The 18638-nt window shown below is 49.5% G+C and overlaps 3 protein-coding genes across 8 annotated transcripts in view; 2 read left to right on the plus strand and 1 right to left on the minus strand.

The window, feature by feature from the left end:
• LOC113443953 (stomatin-like) overlaps positions 1-18638 on the plus strand; it is a 108556-nt gene that overhangs the window by 50148 nt on the left and 39770 nt on the right. The window lies entirely within an intron of this gene.
• On the plus strand, positions 258-11316 carry RAB14 (RAB14, member RAS oncogene family). Of its 3 annotated transcripts, XM_087914361.1 has the most exons (9): positions 258-450; positions 1493-1545; positions 4793-4851; positions 5703-5756; positions 6272-6449; positions 6822-6888; positions 7675-7762; positions 8222-8252; positions 9205-11316. In XM_087914361.1, the coding sequence occupies exons 3-9, from the start codon at positions 4800-4802 to the stop codon at positions 9380-9382; spliced, it is 648 nt and encodes a 215-aa protein (XP_087770487.1). In that variant the 5' UTR covers positions 258-450; positions 1493-1545; positions 4793-4799; the 3' UTR covers positions 9383-11316. The 3 variants fall into 3 exon arrangements, with proteins under 3 accessions (XP_087770487.1, XP_026567964.1, XP_087770486.1); XM_026712179.2 differs by lacking the exon at positions 1493-1545; XM_087914360.1 differs by lacking the exons at positions 258-450; positions 1493-1545 and adding an exon at positions 1214-1237.
• Positions 12137-18638, minus strand: part of CNTRL (centriolin) — a 29753-nt gene continuing 23251 nt past the window's right edge. For all 4 annotated transcript variants that reach the window (XM_087914354.1, XM_087914355.1, XM_087914357.1 and 1 more), the window contains 11 exons: positions 17957-18114; positions 17709-17782; positions 17182-17370; positions 16288-16522; positions 15237-15442; positions 14546-14686; positions 14000-14275; positions 13593-13655; positions 13322-13510; positions 12601-12693; positions 12137-12328 (listed from right to left, as the gene is read on the minus strand). In XM_087914354.1, the coding sequence (XP_087770480.1) occupies positions 12622-12693; positions 13322-13510; positions 13593-13655; positions 14000-14275; positions 14546-14686; positions 15237-15442; positions 16288-16522; positions 17182-17370; positions 17709-17782; positions 17957-18114 (1603 nt within the window). In that variant the 3' untranslated portion in view covers positions 12137-12328; positions 12601-12621. The remainder of the gene's footprint in view (positions 12329-12600; positions 12694-13321; positions 13511-13592; positions 13656-13999; positions 14276-14545; positions 14687-15236; positions 15443-16287; positions 16523-17181; positions 17371-17708; positions 17783-17956; positions 18115-18638) is intronic.

Consider the following 18638-nt stretch of genomic DNA (forward strand, 5'->3'; position numbering starts at 1 on the left):
GCTTTCCCCGAAGGAAAAAAATCCCCAAACCGCGAAACCTACTCCGGGCCCCGCCTCCTCGTCCGTCCCGATTGGCCCTTTCCACTGCCGCATCCCGCCCCCCTTGCGCCGACTTTTGTTTCTCGTCGCCCGCCCTCCTCTTTTCTTTCGCGGGGGGCTATAATTCGACAGAGAAAGCGACTGGGCCCGCCGGCCCCGCCCCGCGCGAAGTGGGCGGGGACACCCCAGCGGAAAGGCCCGCCGCCATCTTGGATCGCGGGTGCCTGTGAGGGAAGAGGAGGGGCGGCGGCGACGAAAGAGGGAAGAAGAAGGAGAAGGAAGAGGAGGAGGAGGAGGAGACCCCGCCGCCGCCCACCGCCCGCCGCTCCCTGCGCCTTCCGCGGCTCCCGCTGCTGTGGCCGCCGCTGCCTCCCCAGCCAAGCTGCCCAGTCACCAGCCCCTCGAGCCCAGGTAAATCCGGACGGCCTAAAGCCAGGCCTTCCGGCCCCGGGGCCTCCCCGGAGGTTGCCTAGCAACGGGAGAGGACACCGCCTCCCCCGTCCCCTCGGCGGGGAAAAGAGGAGGAGGAGGAGGGAGAGGGGGGGGGCTGGATGGCGCCCATCGTCCCCAGCCACGCACTGCCTGGGAGGGGGCACCCCGCACCCCGTCCGTCCCGGCCCTGGCTCTCTGCCCCGGACGCCCGGGCCTGGAGGGACCCTGCTGCGGGGGGGCAGCCGGGCCTCGAGGAGCTGCGATCGTTGGGCCTGGGGTGAAGCGGGGGGAGGTTGGAGGAGCGTTTCTGGCTTCCCTCCCCTCCCTCTCCTCCTTCCCCTTCCCCTTCTCTTTGTGTCCCTCTTTCTCTTCCGTCCGTCCGCCCTCCAGCCCGGTCCTTTGACAGCCCGAACCTCCCTCCCTCCCTCCCTCCCTCCCTCCCTGGATGGGTTAAAACAGGAATGTCCAACCTTGGCAACGTTTTAAGACTCGGGGACTTCAACTCCCAGAGTTCCCTTCCCCTGCTGGCCTGGGAAATTATTCCGGCTGTTGAAGCCCACCAACCTTAAAAGGTCGCCAAGGTGGGAGCGGCCCTGGGTGAAAACTTTAGGAAGCGCCCTGGACCACCTTCCTTGGAACCCCCTGGCCTTTTACTTGCTGGTGTATCCAACTGGGGTGGCGCCTGTCTCACCGCTGAGCAGGCTGGCTGACTTTGGGACGGTCCCGCTTTCAGCCCAGCCCACCTTGCAGGGATGTTGTTGTTGAGGTGAGTGGCGTATAAATTCAATAAACATAAGAGGGGAGCAATATTAGCTATGTTCATCGTGTTGATCACTTAATACAGTGATAAAGGCAGGATCAAAACCCAAGGAGTAAAGGAACAAACAGCATTTTATTCCCAGGGTGCCTTCGGAGGGTTGGGGTGCAGCTGCTTTTGGAGAGGGGGCCCCTCTTTGCCCACAGCTTGTCTAAGCAATGTTTTTGACCCTCATTTAAATTCTTTACCTTGTTTGTCCTGCAGTCCCAAGTCCTGAAGGGATCAAGGACGCCTCTTTCTTCTTTCTGTGGAGAAAGGTAGAAACCTGTGTCTGTGATGCTGCCTTTAGTTGTAAACTAACATACAACACGAGTACACAACAATGTGCAGTGAATGCCACTTGTGTTGCGCATATTAGAACAGGGCAAATGAGCAGTTAAAAAGGGGGGGGGCGGATTGAGGACTTTGGATAAGTCCGTCTTTAAGTAGGCTAAGCGTAGGAATGCTTGAAACAAGAAATTTTGCCTGGAATCTGAAGTGAAAGTGGTAAGATCTATTTATTGCACTGATTTTTTAAAAATTTGCATTGTTAAATGCTTTACCCATAATAGATCTTCAGTGAGAGATGTTGTGCAATTGGCACTGAGTAGCTAAGGTGAGCTGTGCACACCTCTTATCTTTAAATCAGCATATGTGCACTGAACAGTTACGCTCCCTTGTAACAGTGTGGCACGAATGTAACAAACTAACTTTCCTTGTTTGTTTTTCAAATTGACAAAGCAGAGGCTCTTTCTCACAAGGAAAAACCAGTTAAGAATCCTGGATCCTGATGAACTTGTTTTGCAGATTTTTCCACTCAGGCCAATAATATTTTATGCAAGATTCCTGGCAAATTACTATCATAAGTTAAGGGGGATTATCGGGCCTGTCTTTCATATTTAGGGGTGGTACCCTTTGCTAAAATTTTAGCTTTTGGTTGCTGGGTCTGTTTGGCTCACTTTGTTTGCTTGGGGCGATTCACACCTGCGAAGGTGTGAACCTTGTTAAATTCAGATTTTGCCTGGCCGGTGCCTTCTTTAACACCAGCCCCAGACCTGCAAACTCGTCATGCCAATTTTGGCTATATTTACCTGGTCTGAGGGGCAGTTAATGTTCTCAGACGTTTAGAAGGCACAAAATAGGAACCGTTGACCTGAGATCAAGGCTTGCACTCTTAGCATTGCATTTGCGGTCCCTGGACACAAAAAAGGAATGACTAGAATAACCTCTGTAGTTGTAAACGTGGGAGGATTTCCCTCCAGTTGTCAATGATTTCACTTTGGAGACTTGCCACGGTTTTGTCATATCTAAGAAGCTTTGTCCGTTATTCCTGGATGTGTGCTGTCTTTTCAGGCTAGTGCCAGACAAAGGAGTGGCTTGGTAAACGACATTTTAAGGCCCTTTACAGTTTCCCATGGCAATCTCTGAACTTTGCACACATACCGGTTGGGCATTGTCGGGCAGACTTTCCCAAAGGGCAGTGGCACAATTGCCAGAAGGAAAAATAAAAGCCGCGCAACCTCACAGCTTTTAACAAGGAGAAGAGTTCACCCTGGGTTTCCCTGAAGGGCGCTGCAGAGTTGGGAGCACGGGTTCGAGCTGCACACCCTTGAAAGAGGAGTTAGGCACAAGGGGTCCTCGGCTTACACCTGTTCATTTAGTGGCCGTTCAAAGTTGCAACGGCACTGGGAAAAGGGGCTTACGACCGTTTCCCACACAACCATTGTGGCATCCCCCATGGTCATGTGATTGAAATTTAGGTGCTTGGTCAACTGACTCATCCTTACGACGGTTGCAATGTTTATCCTCTTTAGCGACCACCTGGGCAAGCAAAGCAAGGGGGAAGCCAGACTGACTTCACATCTTGCTCACTTAACAACTGCAGCAAGAAAGGTCCTAGAATGGGGCAAAAGTCACGGAACCAACGTTTCCCAGAAACGCTGGGCTCCGTTGTGGTCCTAAGCCGAGGGCTCCCTGCCTAGCAGGACTTCATTCGCTGTTTGAGAGGTTTTCTTTTTCTTTTCTTTTCCTCTTGAGTTCTCAAACTTGCCATTGCAAACAGGCGTATGTTTGGGCTCTGCGCCAGGGCGTGTGCAAGAGGACACACACACACACACTTGAAGGCAGTTCTTTGGCGCTTTTGGAAACACCGGTTCGATCTAGAAGCCTCTGCATTGTTAGCTATTTGGTCAGAGAACGATCAAAGCGGCGCCTTAAGATCTCGCCAGCATGTGCAGGGCTTGAAATAGTGTCTTCCATTCATACGGCGGGCTCTCTGGTGGAAGTGCAAAGGCCACGCCAGGCTGTGTGTGAAGCTCTTCTGTGTAGAACGGATGAATTCCAATCAGATGACGGTCACGTGCCTACTAGAAGGAGCTTACGCTTGGGAAATCACATCTTCTGAAGAGGGGAATGACCTAAACCCTCAGACGGAGCTCGGAATTTACTTTTTCCTAGTGGGAAAGGATCCAGCAGTCCTGCATTCTGGCTTCTCCTCCAAGAGAGATTCTTTCTCCATTGCCATTCCTGATGCCAGCCTTGTATTTTCCTTTCAAACCTACAAGGGTATAGATTTCTCCTTAAGCGATTTAAGCTTTTTCGGTTTTGTTTGGGACAACCAAGAAATGTAGCCTTGCCCCCTTTAAAATTAACCGACTTGCCACTGGTTTTACTAACACTGGGATTTTTGCTGCCTGCCCTGTCCCAAGCAACATTTCATCTGCCTGCTTGAATTGGCTGTAGACGTTGAATAAATAAATTCATTTCCAATGAATGTCCATTCACTTGCGGTCTCCTATTCCTCGTTTTCAGTGAATTCGGTTAATATAGTAACCTTTCCTTTGATATCTGTGTAATGTAGTTCTGCTTCATTATTTTAACTTGCTCATTAAAAAAACCCACACTGGCTAACGTAGTTTACATATGAGGCTTCTCCCTTCGTCCCTAAACCAATGAGGAAACTTTATTTAAGACTTAGACATAGGCAAACAGCCTGGTGAATGCTTGAGGATCTTTTTTTGCTACATTTTTTTTAATTAAAGGCGCAGTTAGATAATTTCTCACAGGAAAAAGAGATAAGAGGCTTAAAATAATGGGGAGCAGGCAATCTTAGCATTTTGATTGCTCAATAAATTCTCACACTATCCTCCCAGGAAATTGAGAAAGGGTGCATGGAATCTCTGAAGCATCTAGGTGTGTCCACTGTGGGGAAAAAAAACCTTCCATGATATTTTTGGATCTGCTGCTAAAGGAGGGTTCTTAAGGGAATTGAATGGGCTGCTGATCTTTGTGATTGGAGGGCAAATTGGGAAGATTGTGTCGTCTTAACTTTGAACAGTCACTCAATGGACTGTTGTAAGTCGAGGACTATGTATCTCAGTAAGTATGCAAGGAGTCTGTTGACTTTGGGGTTGTGTGGCTCTTTTACCTTAAGGACCAACTATGAATTGTGAACAGAACAGGAAATTGGATAGCGCCAGATCCTAGGATGCTCCTGTTAAGCGGTTTCTCTTTTTTCTTTTCTAGTGCCACAATGGCAACTGCACCTTACAACTATTCCTACATTTTTAAATACATCATTATCGGTAAGTCTATAAGCCTCCTTTGGAAACGCCTCCTCATTTCTGCTACACAGCTCTCTTCCGGGTGCCTTTTGACTGCAGCTGGCTTGGGATGATAGAGGTTGGGGGAAGAAGACGCTGCTGGAAGGGCCCCACCTACCCACCACGAGTACAATCCAAAAAGGGATCTTGTTTCGGGATCTGGCGGGCAAGGCTCGGGGGGAAAGGTGGCATACAAAGTCACAAGTCACCCGTGCGCTGGTTGTGACGCTTTTCATTTGGTGGTTTTGGGGACCTGGCCCCATTCATCCCAAAACAGGACTTTATTTTTATTTTTAACGCTTACACTGCTGCATTATTTCACGAATAAATCTCTCAGCCTGCAGATAGCTTTTTTCAGTCTGGATGAGTTTTGGTTTTCCAAGCGAGGAAGTGAGGTAGAATGATTTAGCCTTTAGACACTTCCTTCAGTGGCTACTCTGCTGCTGGTGCCAACATTTGATCCTTGTTTTGTGTCTGGTTTTTGCATGTTTTTTAAAACCATGTCTAACGCCTAGCATGTTGTATAAAACACAAGTTACGATCCAAAGTGGAAAATACAGCTAGAGAGTATTCGTGTTACTCATCCGTACTCTTTCGAAGAAATTTAAGAAGCAGGAACTTTTTTCTAGTCACTTCCAGTTACAAATTCTGTAATAGCAATTACCAGAAAAAAATTCCAAAGCAGTTCTCAGTTGCATTATACACTGATTTTTCTTTGGCTTCATATGTTCCACAGATAACTTCTGCAGTAGACACTAAGTCAAAGCAGCAGTGATAACCATTCGTTTCTAAATATTCTTCTCTTTTCTCTTTTTTTTTTTTTTCATTTTAAGGCGATATGGGTGTAGGAAAATCGTGCTTACTCCATCAGTTTACAGAAAAGAAGTGTAAGTGTGCATATCCTTTCCAATCAAAGTAGTAAACTACAGTGTGTCTTTATTCTCTCCGCTTTCCCAACGTGTTAATTTTAGGCTTCTGTTACGTTATTAAACCTGCCTTACAGAATGGTCCTGGATTTCACTGAAGCAAAATGCCTCCCGTTATATAATACACGATCGTTGTTGGTTTAAGGTCGTGAACTTTTGTTCAAAGGTAGACTTAACAACCAAAGATGTATACAACTACTGATGACTAAAGCTGGGGAGGTCTTGCCAGAATCCTTGTCTGTTTCTCACTCCTATAAGAAACATGCAGTAGAACAAGTTGGAAATTAATAGTTTCTTGTAATGGGGAAAAAAAACCACACACACTTAACTGCTGATTTGGGGGCTGCTGTTTGGCTGAGAAGGTGGGTTAAGCAGCCTTCAGATACAACGATCTCCTCCTCCTCGGTTTGTGGGAATCCCTGTGAACGGAAGCCTTGCTTGCGTTAGGTAGTAAGTGCTTTCATTTTGCCTCACAGTTATGGCAGATTGTCCCCATACAATTGGAGTCGAGTTCGGTACCAGGATAATTGAAGTTAGCGGCCAGAAAATTAAGCTGCAGATCTGGGATACGGCGGGACAAGAGAGATTCAGAGCTGTCACACGGAGCTACTACAGAGGCGCCGCAGGAGCCCTTATGGTTTATGACATCACTAGGTAAGGTGATAAGAGATGCCCTTTTGCTGTGGTTTGAACCCAGGGCCACCTGTCTCTTAACCAACCATGGTTTAGCTGGTGCTCTTTTAGCTGACACTACCCTCTGGAACAAAGCAGGAGTTGGACCTATTGTATCAAACCTCCCTTTTAGCCAGATAATAATTTACCAACTTCCTCCAATTGATGTTTGAAAGGCTCCTTCTTCCAGGCACCTCGTTTTGATAGGAAAAGGGGTAGAAAAAGGGGAGGGAAGAACCCCAAAACAGAATCTTGAAGTTGGCCTTTCTCTTGCTGGGATTGTGTTTAGAGACAGAAAAACGAGCTGGCGTTGTATTAACGTGATGAAATGTTTGCTTCCTTGTTGTCTCGCAGAAGAAGTACGTATAACCATTTAAGCAGCTGGCTGACGGACGCAAGGAATCTAACTAACCCAAATACTGTGAGTGCCACAATTTAGAAACATTTGTGTTAGGGTCTGCTCATCTCCAGGTTGAGATGTCAGGAAATTTCTCCTTAGTCCTAGGTTGGATCTCTCCTTGACTCGTTTCCACCCGTTGTTTCCTGTCCCGCCCTCAGGTGCTTTGGAGAATAAGTTGACTCCCAACTCTTCTTGGGGACAGTCCCTCGGATATTGGGAGGCGGCTATCCTGCCTCTCGTAGTCCTTCTTTTCATTAAACTAGACAAATATCCAATTCCTGCATCCTTCATGTGTTTTAGCCTCCATTCCCCGAGAATGGAATCTATCTGCCTCTGCCTCTCAGCTGAACACAACCCATTACAGCTCTGAAAATGATATTTTTCCCCCTCAGCTCCCTGTTCCAAGGGATGGGGATTCCTTCCCTTTTGTACAGCCTTGGTTAGACGATGTGGTTAACTACAGCAGTCACTCTAGCTCACTGGGTTTCTCACTTCCCCTTCTAGCACGTCTGTGTTAAGTTTCATAACGAGCAGTTCCTTAAAACGGCTTCCTTAGCATAATGAGACACCAAATTGTCCGTTAATTAAAAGCATTTGGATTTCTGGCCGTGCCTGATTCCAACAAACCCCCCCCCCCCCCCCAAATGTTTAGCCTCTTGGGGAGAGGAAGGGTGTTTCTTAGCCGTGATGAGGCATGCTCTGTAAAAGGATCCAATAGGATCCTTTGGGGCAAAAAATACTACCCTTGAGCGAGTCCTTTTGTCCACTGCTAGATTTCTGTTAAATGTCTCTTTGTTCTGGATGCAGGTGATCATCCTTATAGGAAACAAAGCAGATCTGGAAGCCCAGAGAGATGTGACATATGAGGAAGCCAAACAATTTGCTGAAGAGAATGGTACGTACAGCTCCTCCGGAGTAATAGCCATAGCCCTTAGACTTCTGTGGTGCTTCACCGTGCTCTACAGCCCCCTCTAAGCGATTGACAGAGTCAGCCTCTGGCCCCCAACAATCTGGGTCCTCTTTTTACCCACCTCGGAAGGACGGAAGGCTGAGTCAACTTTGTGCCGGTCAGGATCAAACTGCTGGCTGTGGGAATGCAGAATTAGCCTGCAGTGCTGCATTCCAACCACTGCTTGGCCTAAGCAGAACGGAGGAGGGTAGGTAGCGCTCGGCAGAAAGATGGCACAGAAACCGTTTAAAGCAGTGCCAGTTTAGGCACTTTGGGTAGTGGTGTGGTGTGTGCATGGACCTGACTAGTCAAATTGTATCCAGGACCTTGTTGGTTGGCGAGATCCGAAAGAGGAATGTTTTGATTTCCAACCGAAGTTAAACTTGCGTTTTGTTCCCCAAACAGGCTTGCTGTTTCTTGAAGCGAGTGCAAAAACGTAAGTAGGCAGTTGCAACCGTTAAAACGTTCCGTTTCATAGGGGAATTCAACCCGAAGGAAACGGGCGTTTTATGAACTGAGATTCTTTCCCCATGAACTTTTCCTCTGCCAAAACCAGAGGGACTGACTGGTGGTGGGAACGTCTGTTGGCAACACAAGAGTCACCTCGATTTATGCCAATGCCGGTGCTTAAAACTGCACCTGTAATGCTGCTGGTTATCCCTTTAAAACATGGGAAGTGCGGCGTGCCAGCAGGAGGGGTGTGCTTGGCGGGACTCCTTGATGCGCTCTGAGCAGGTTGCCAGCTCGTAAAGCGTTCCTACGTCTCCTGAACGGTCTCTGCCCCCCTTCCCGGAGGTGGCGGCAGGTTCGCAATGCCCATCTCACCACGAAAGCCTTTTTCCCCGGCAGCCCATCGCCTCGCTGTGTCTGGGAGCTAGTGGGAGGTGCAGGCGCAGGGCTGCAGGCTTCTCTGGGTTATTTCTTTGGAGTAACACTGGTCCCACTGCCACGTTTGGGATCGGGATGCTTCGGCGCTGGTTCTTTTGCCGTTGGTTTCAAATGCCTTTTGGCAGGTTAGATCCCACTGTAGGGGTTGTCCCCCGGGGTGGGGGGGGGCGTGTTCCTTCCTGGTCTCCCTGACTTTAGGAGGTCCGTCCTGGGTTGGGCGATCCTCGCGAAGGAGGGGATGAATTGCCGGTAGAAGTTTGCTCACCCCAAGAAGCTGAGGAGTGGTTTTCTTGCAGATGTTTCATGACCCACCTAGGGAACCTTGTCCGTGTTGGTCATGCACATCGGCAGGGCCAATGGGACATCTGCCAGGGAGCAGGCTTGGTGGAGCACCAGGGACCCCTCCATTCAACCCCCGAGATATAAAGAGAGATGCTTCGGTCATAATAAAGCCTCCCAAATGAACGCCGCTGCTTTTGGCTTGTCCTTTCCCCCCGCAGAGGCGAGAACGTGGAAGACGCGTTCCTAGAAGCCGCCAAGAAAATCTACCAGAATATCCAAGACGGGAGCCTGGATCTGAACGCGGCCGAGTCAGGGGTACAGCACAAGCCTTCAGCTCCACAGGGCGGCCGGCTAACCAGCGAACCCCAGCCCCAAAGAGAAGGCTGTGGCTGCTAGTGACCTCGGTTCCCTGGCTCTGTTTGTGACCTTTCACCTCTGTCAAGAGCAGTGCTTTTTTGGGGGGGCTGCTTCCGTTTTCCTCTGCACATCTTACCAGGTTTAATTAAAACTCCCGAGGCGCAAGAGTTTAACACAGTACTAAACTGCTAAAGAGTAAAATAAAGAGAAAAAAACTTAGATGTAATCAGGTTATCAAAGGCAAGTAGAGTCATCCCCCATCCCTGCATGGTAAATCTAGGCGTCTTTATTCCCCTCCTCTCCCCTCCCCATAATCGATTGTCCTTGTGAATAGATGTCACCGATTCATGATTTACAAAACAGAGCTCTGAATGCTGGACCTCATGATTTTCTCTCTCTCTCTCTCCCCCCCCACCTCTTTCTCTCTCTCTCTCTGTTTCTCGTAAAGTTTAACTTTGTTAGCTTCTGCTTTTCTCTCCCGATCTGTAACTGGTCTGTCCTTTTTAGTAACAAAAAAAAAGGGAAAAAAAAAGGATAAAAAAGATTTGCTATGAAACCGTTTCCAAGGGTAGAATGGGATCCTGCGTAGGTTGCTTTCGTTGGGAAACCGGTGGGGGTGTTGGATGGGGATTTTGGGGGGAGGGAGGAGAAAGACACATTGCTGGGTCCCCCTCCGTCTCTGCCTAGGACACGGGGCGGCTTTTATCTCGTACCCCCTCTCCGGAGGCGGAGGCTGCTCCTCCTCCCTATTTTTACCTAGACGGGCCCTTATAGCCAAGCGTGAATCTGTATAAATTTTGACTGAACCAAGCCAGACACTCAAACGCATCCTGTGTGTATGATTTTAACGAAGAAACAAACCCTCAATGGCCGGCATTAGGAACTTAAGACGTGAAGCATCTGCACAGCAGCTCCACTAGGGGACTGCAGGTCATTGTCCACCCCGGTTTAAGACCAAGAGTATTGCTAGCCCAGCGTGGCACACCCCTCTCTCTGCCCTGTGAGCAACCCACTCCGCTTCTTTTGTTGATGATGTTGTTACTCCAGGGTCTGGTGTACTTGAGGACGTGCTAACTCGCTTTCCCCCTCCCCCAAATAGCTCTGCATTTATTCCAGCCACCTTGTTGCCCACCTTGTGTGAGAAGGCGGGGCTGTGTCGCACACCTGGACGCTTCTGGGAAGGGTCTGTTCGAAACGGAACGGTTGAGAGGGTTGGGACTCTGCTGCGGCACTGGGCCCCTACTGAGTAGGGTGGAGTCAAACACCCTCCACCCCCCCAAAAACATCCTCTCCGCCCTCAGTTTTTCTCTCGATGGCAATCCGGTTTAAGACGTGGCTAAGCCTGGCTGGGAAAAAGGATGAGCACCTTTGATTCTGTGACCTGCAGTGTCTCAAGTGACCATGCCTAGACACACACACACACACACACACACACACCACAACACACCCTCGATGACACTAAAACCAGGCCGTGTCCCAAGTGTGCAAAAGCGAAAGGGGATAACCGGCATTTAATGTACAGTCGACGTGGGAACCTTTAAAATGCCAAAACTGGGATGTGCAAACGATTCGCATTTGGGTAGCTTGTGTGCTGTTCCTCGCTTACGTGCCCTTGCCGTTGGCTCTAGCTTCTCCCCCCCCCTCCCGAAATCGCAAAAGATTCTTTAAAAGTAGGTGGGTGTTACAGGACTTTGCTCTTGGAATTGCACCGGGGTGGGGGTGGGTGTGGGGGCAAGGGTTGCCCAGGGACCATGACCTGTTGACACAACTTAAAAAGTTTTGGGCAAAGGCAATTTGCTTCCTGCAGCTTGTTAGCGGTGCAATATCCTTTTTTTACTCCCCACCCCCCATTCAAGTTACAGTAGGTCTTCATTTTCTGTGACAGGATTTATTTGGGCTGCTGTATACTCATTTAATGTAACAATGCTATTATCTAAATATTTGTAAATAAAGTACCTGTATCTAGACAAAAATGAGAGTTTGTCGTTCTTTGGGGAGGCAGGGCAAAAGTGTTATAAATTGTGGGGTGCCTGAGACGAAGGCCTTTTTTTAAAGGGGGAGAGGGGCGGACCTGCAAAACCTTTAAACTAAGGTTGGACTTCAGTGGTCCCATTCAAGAGGCAGATGGACTTTGGTTTTTTCCTTGAAGATGTTTCACTCCTCATCCAGGAAGCTTCTTCAGAGACTTCAGACCTGAGGAAGCTCCTTGGATGAGGAGCGAAACCTCTTCAAGGAAAAACAAAGGAAATCCAGTTGCCTTTTGGAAAAACACCTTTGGGACGACCATGGCCACAGACTTGATGGGTCATAAAGACAGAGGAAGTCTACAGGAGTATTCGTTACATTCAGAATCGGCTCCGATTTCCTTTGCTAGCTCACTTAATTTTTAAGAAAGACAATATGATGGAGGTTAAAGGTGTTATTTCTTTCTTAAATATTAAATGATGTGAGCTATTGGTTGGCCTTTTAAAAACTTCCCGGATAAACTCGCTACAGGCTGGATACGCTGACGTGGATCAGCTGTTTGTGCTCCTAGGCAGCTATCATACACCCTAATATCCTACATTTTAAATATTTTTATTTTTTGCTGTCTGAATAAAGGAGGGCAAAGAGATTTTCAAGACATTAAATATTGGTGTGATCCTTGTAACGGCCATGGAACATGGACACCCAAAAAGTCGAACTATTTTGTACAAAAAAAAAAATTTATTCACAAAATATTTTATCCCATAAAAAGCCGTTTGTGCTTTAAAAAAAAAAGAAGAAATGTAAAAGAGCAAAAGACACACACACCTCTTCCTGGATTTCCCCTCCACTCCGGAGGAACACAAAGCGACGACGTTGCTTTCAGCATGTGGAAGACCTGAGGACGGGTGAGGCGGCTCGGAGACCGTTAACTTGTAAATAAAATGAGGTAGCCTTCGTGACTTTCACATCCAACTGGCACGGGGCTTCACCAACCCCCGTTTGTGCCTAGTATTTTTTCTATAATAACCAAAAAAGAAAAAAGAAAAGGTGATGTAAGTACCAAGCAGGAAATTATAGGTTCCCCGCTTCCCTCTATGTAACTGGTTTCCTTTTATTTGTAAACTATTTCTTCTAAGGAAGCGGCATTTTTGCTCGGAACACGCAATCAGGCTTTGGGCAGAAAACCTCGGCCGTGCTAACTAAGAAGGGAGGTGTGTCAACTGTGACTTCAAAGTCTTGGAACTGGTCGACCCACGTTTAAAACTATTCATAGGCCCTGCGCCTCTCACCTGCTTTGTTGAAGCTACGTCTTAGAGCGGATAAATCACTTGAGGTTGGCCTGAAGTGTCTGCAGTCGTCCAGGGCGAAGGGGCTGTGGTGGACTAGGGGAGAAACAACCACCAAAACCTTAACATGAAAAACTAAAAATCGTACCAGCACATCTTTTCATTTTATAAAAGTTGCAAGGAAGCTGGTGCTCTTTTCAGGTAGAAAACTCTTTACATTGATTTCGAATGCTTCCACGGACACGCTTTTCCCTTCAAAAGCAACGCTAATCCATACGGATTTTCCAAAGTGAATAGATTCACCGCTCGCAGCGTAACCCAGCGGCCCCCAACCTTTGGGGCACCAGGGGCGGGTTTCGTGCATTGCCTGCACACCCGTTTCTGGCATGCCACGGCCCAGCGGCGATCCATGGAACGGAGGTTGGGGACCCCCGGCGTCTAACACCCTCCCACCCATTCCAAAAAGGCGGCTTTCAATCCTTCCCAAGTTGGCACACCTTGCAAATACCCAGCGCGTAAACCAACGCTGGCTTCGGGCCTTTTCAAAAGGATTAGTGCTGTTGTTTTTAACCCTGTTGGATCAACTCTGTTTTCCTGATCGAAGACAATAGAGGGACGTTTTAGAAAAAGGCCACGGGGACGCGTCGTGAGAAAGGGCGCTCCCTTCGGATCCAGGCTTAGCGGGGTGTGTGGCTATGAGGCGAGGGCGAGTGAGGAAAACTACCTGGTTCTTGGCATCGGTGAGTCCCGAGGAGTTTAACGAGGGAAACAAGGACTCCGTTGAGCTGCTGCAGCTCACCAGCTCGTCCAGGGCATCGACCTGTCTCCGCAGGCTGTGCAGGGTGCCCTCCGTCTGCTGCTTCCCTTTGATTAAGGCCTCCGCTTGCTTCGACATGCATTGCCGGAGCTGGGCCTGGAGGGACAATGGTCCAGTCAAAACGTGAGCTGGGAAGAGGTGGGCTGCTTGGGACAGGGGTCTCTGCCCCTCACTCTACCTTGAGACGATCCTCCTGGTGCTGCAGTTGTTCCCGGCGCACCTTTCCACGCCACTGTTCATCCTTGAGAGGGAAAAGAATTGGTGAAGAGGAGAATCCCCTTGGGGGGGGGGAGAGGAGGCCCCTCCCTCAGGGTGGGATGGGGGGGCAGAACCAGGGGCTAACTACCACGCGTGTAGTGACGGCAGTGATATTGTGTCCTGTCAGACGGTAGCGACTCCACGGGGATTTTAAATACTGTTGACCAACGGCAGGTGGGAACAAGCTGCGATGGGTGCTATGGATTTCTCAGTCAGGCGCAAAACCTAGACTTCCTTGCGCGGAAGAGGCGGACGTGCTTTCTTCCAAGCGGATGTTCACGCTAGCTGCAGTGTCCCTGGTACAGCTCTGCCTCTTAACATCCTTACCGTGATGTGGACTTTAGACAGGTCCAGCTTTTCCTCCCAAAGCCGCCTCCCGGCCTTGTTTTCGGTGAACGGGTAGTTTTCCTTCAGGCTTTCCACGTCGTTCCAGAGCCTTCCCTTCCCTTCCAGGTCAGCCTCTCTGCCCTCCAGTAACTCCGGAGGAGACTGGCTCAGATCCTTCAAACCGTTCCTCAGTTTGCCCTTCACTTCCAGCCTGACCAGCTTGGCGGTGCCCTTCAACTCTTTCTGCTGCTTCTCCAGCTCCTCCTGGTTCTTCACCTGAGACACAAGAAGAAGCAACGACGGCCATTCCACATCGGTGCTGAGCCACTGAGCGGCCCTTGAACCTCTGGGATCCTGGGGGGAGGCCCAGAAGCCCCGCGGGGGAGTTTACCCAATCAGTGCAACTAACACAGCGTGAGCAGGAGACTCCCCGGAGCCCCTCCCTCTGCCTCACTCAGAGGCCGCAGAGCCAGGGAAGAAGCCCGGCAGGCCAAGAGGGGGCAGCCGTCTTTCTGGGGAGGCCCCCCGGGGGCTCCAGGGTGTCACCTGTGACTTGAGTTGGGCGTGCTCCTCTTGGATGCGGACAAGGTCCCTCATCAGCCGCTTGGCTCGTTGGTGATTCTCTCGGGCCACTTGTTCCAAGGAGGTTATTTCTTGCTGCAAACTGTAGTTCTCTTGCTTCTGCTCCTAAAATTACAACAGCGGGTTGGAGAAGAATCTGCGTTTGGTTTTTCTTTTCGTCTGCCTTGGAATTAACCACCGCATTCCATGGAAGGGTGGGGAGAATGCGCCGTTGGGATCTTTAAGGACTGAAAGCTACACACACACACGTGCACACAGACACACGTGCACACACCGGCCCCAGATGGCCATACCAAAAGGGGCAGGCCTGAGCTGATCCAAAACATCTGGATCTATTGCTTTTGCACAGCAACAGATACGAGCCGTTTCTCTAGCAGGAAGCCCGCCTCGTTTGCAAAAGCAGGATTGAAGTTTCATTTGTTTCCCCTTCTCATTGCAAACGCAACATCTGGAAGCGATTTCAGACTAGAGACAAAATTAAACACAATCTCTTCTTTGCATAAGAGAGACCCCTTCCAAGTATTGAGGGAGTCTGGTAGAACTGGGGCCAAGCCAGCTGCTCTTCGTGTTCAGGAAACCCTCCGGTTTCTCGCCATGTGTGTCCCCCCCCCCCGCTCCCCCCATGAAAACGAAGCGGAGGGAGGTGGGCACCTACTTGAAGGGCCCGTTCCAGCTGGGCCCTTTGAGCCTTGATGGTTTCCCTCAAGGTGGCCATTTGCTTCTCTGCTTTCAGGTGGGCTGCTTGGAGCTGGTCCTGGAGCAGCCGCTCCTCGGCTCTGGACAGGCTGAGTTCCCTCTGCAGGGATGAAACCTCGCCCGCTCTGTCCTGAAGCCGCTGTTCTTTTTCGGAGAGCTGATGCCCTGGAATCAGAGGAGCCGCGCTCGGTTACCCAGCCGGGTGCCCAGCTCTGCTTTTCATCTGCTGAAGGACGTCGCTAAGAGAAGTTGTGACGAGTTGAGCCACAGCGGCGCAGTGGTCAGAGGGCGGTACTGCAGGCTCCTCCTGCCAGCTGACTGCAATTTGGCAGTTCGAATCCCACCAGGCTCCAGGTTGACTCAGCCTCCCGTCCTTCTGAGGTGGGTAAAGAGGCTGACTCTGTACACCACTTAGAGAGGGCTGTGAAGCGGCATATAAGACTAAGGGCTATTGCAATTGTTGGCCGAGCAGGGTCGAAACCAGCCAGAGAAATGGCTGAAACCTGTCAGTAAACAGGACTGATTTACCAGGGTAAGACCCAAGGGCACAGTGTCATAAGGAAACAACAAGTAACCACTTAATAGCCAGTCATCCACATCCTAATTAAATAAATAAGAGCTACACACAACCAGCAGCCATAAAAACAGTCCAGTGCGCATATTCTGGGAGAGAGAAGCGCCCTGAAGAGCTTGGAAGAATCAACCTTTGGTCCTGGTGACCAATTCAGATTGGATCCTGTGGAATTCATGATATCTAAATGCTGGTCTCTTTGCGGAGAGCTCGGAATATTTAAAAAGATGCTACAAAGGGAATGTTTTTTGTTTTGTTTTTAAGTGGATAAAACTCCCAACTGAACTGCATACACCTCGTAGCCGAGAGAGTTTGGGGCATGAATCTCGCTCTCCCTCCTCCTTAGCAGCTATAATGCCAGGCTGCCTTTCCTACTCCCTTTAGACGCGCCCCGCCTGCCAAGGCACCCATGTTCCTCCCAGCCCCCCATGTGACTCACAGGCTTTGCGGAGCTTTTCTTCAAGAGCGGAAAGGTGGGATTCCCCCTTCTGGAGCTTCCGGGTCCGTTCTTCCATCTCTTGGACCTTGGCTAGAGCTTGTGTCAGCTGGCCCTGCCGCTCTTCCAGCTCTCGCTCGAGCTGCTGCATCTGGTGCCGCTGGTGCTTCAGCCTGTCTGCACCCTCGGCCAACCTTTCCTCTTCGCGCTGGACCTCTTCCCTGAGACGCTGAAGGACCTGGAGGGAAGCAGCCGGTCGAGAGTTCAGCTGGCTGGCGGTGAGAGGCTACTGGAACCAGCGGGCGGCCCGGTTCCCTGACCGGTTTGCCTCAAGGCGTTTTGCATAATAGGAATCTGGCGTGTTTTCTTTTGAAAATGTCTCGGCTGAAAACGGTTGGTCTAGTTTGGTCTAATAATGAAGGCACCAGGCTAGAAAGCAGGAAACCCCGAGTTCGAGTCTTGATTTAGTAGTCACGAAAGCCAACTGGGTGACTTTGGGGCAGTCTCTCTCTCTCTCTCTCTCTCTCTCTCTCTCTCTCTCCCCAACCCACCTCTCAAGGTTGTTGTGGGGAAAATAGGGGGAGGAAAGAGCGTGGAATGTGTTTTTCACCTCGAGTTGATTGTAAAATAGTAAAGGCGGGGTATGGATTAAATAAATAGGAAACAAACTCCTGCAAGTGCTAAACAATTGGGCTCAGGGAGTAGCTGTTGTAGGGAGAGGCTACTGAATCACTGACCTGAGATCAACTATGGTTTCTCCTTTCATGGCTTCTTTCACCCCTCTTAAATCAACCTCTCCATGTTTTTTTTTCCTAATTTGTTCGTTTTCAAAAAGAAAGAATTCAGCCAGATCAGGTCAGATCCAACACAAAATGGGAAAAAGATGGGAAAATGTACCGTCTCTTGTTCGGCCTGTTTCAGCGCCTGTTCCTCAAGCTCCTTGCGGAGTTGGTGTAGCTGGCTCTCCTTTTCCCTTAGGCCTTCCTGGGTCTCCTTGCATTTCCTGGAAGATTCGCGGAGGTTGTCCTTTAGGGCCTTCTGTTCTTGGATCAGATCCTCCTTCTCCTTGGCGGCCACTTTCACGTCCTGCCGTCCCAGAGCGAATAGTTGCAAGAGAAAGATTTAAGATGCTCGTGAATCGATGCAGATCAACCTCTTTGGCATCTCGGAATCCTACTAACTAGGCCATTGCTACAGACAGATCTGGATGCAGCTCACAGGAGGGAAATTGCAAATAGACTTTCTTTTCCTCCTTTCAGTTTCCTGTAGAAAACCATGCCTTCACGTAACAGGTTACAGTCTGATTTGGGCGGAGGTATGTATATCGTTCGCCTGACTGCATCCTTGGGGGAAAAAACTCTGGCACTGACTGCAATACATTTCCCCACCCTTAACACGGGACGGTAAATCTAAACGAAACTCACCTGCTCCAGCAGCTGAAGGTAATGCCTGGAATTGTTCAGTTCTGTCTTCAAAACGTCCAACTCCTCCTTTTTTCCTAAAGGGGAAAATAGTTGCAGTAGTTCGAGGAAGAGGTCAATCGCCAAGAAAACCAGAAAGGCGGCGGGAGATTTGATTAGAAAGATCGCAGTCTGGATCCCGCACAAGGCTCTTGTCTATGTGCAAAACGACCGGGATGAAAAGAGATTTGGAAAAAAAAAAATCCCCCTACCGTGCAAATGCTTCTGTAGCTCGGCGATATCCTGGTTCAGGACTATTTTCTGGTTGTGAAGCTGATCGATTTCAAGCTGCAGTTTTTGGAAATCCAAAACGGATTTTTCCTTGCTGGCGAGAAGAGTTTTGTTGTTATCTTCCGTGGAGGCTAAGGATCTGCCAAAGGGGAAAAAAGCCACACTTTCACCTCACAGATGTCTGTGGAGAGTCTCGACACCCATGCCTTCCCAGAGGGGCTTTTCCAAAAGGCAACTGAACTTGGTTTTTTCTCTGAAGATGTTTCTCTTCTCATCTGAGAAGCTTCTTCAGCTCTGAAGGAGGAGGAGAACTGAAGAAGCTTCTTGGGTGAAAAGCGAAACGTTTTCAGGGAAAAAACAAAGCCCGGTTGCCTTTCGAAAAAGCCCCTCTGGGATTGACTTCGCAAAATTATAGCAGAGACCGGTGCAGCTTGGTGGACTGCTAAGAACTGAACACGACCTCAGTCTGTGGTGCTTTGGAGACGAGGTTGGCCCCTTCCTCTTCCTTGGGGCACCCCTGAGATATTGGAAGGCTGCTATCAATGTCAGCCCAGGTCCTTCTTGTCATCAAACCAGACAGAGCGACTTCCTGCAACTGTTTTTCATAGGATGAAATCTCCTGCTTGGGTCCCCGGGGGGTGGACTAGATGACCTACAAGGTCC

Source organism: Pseudonaja textilis, chromosome 17 (genome assembly GCF_049901715.1).
Source record: "Pseudonaja textilis isolate UNSWEBS1 chromosome 17, rPseTex1.2, whole genome shotgun sequence".
Classification (NCBI taxonomy): Eukaryota; Metazoa; Chordata; class Lepidosauria; order Squamata; family Elapidae; genus Pseudonaja; species Pseudonaja textilis.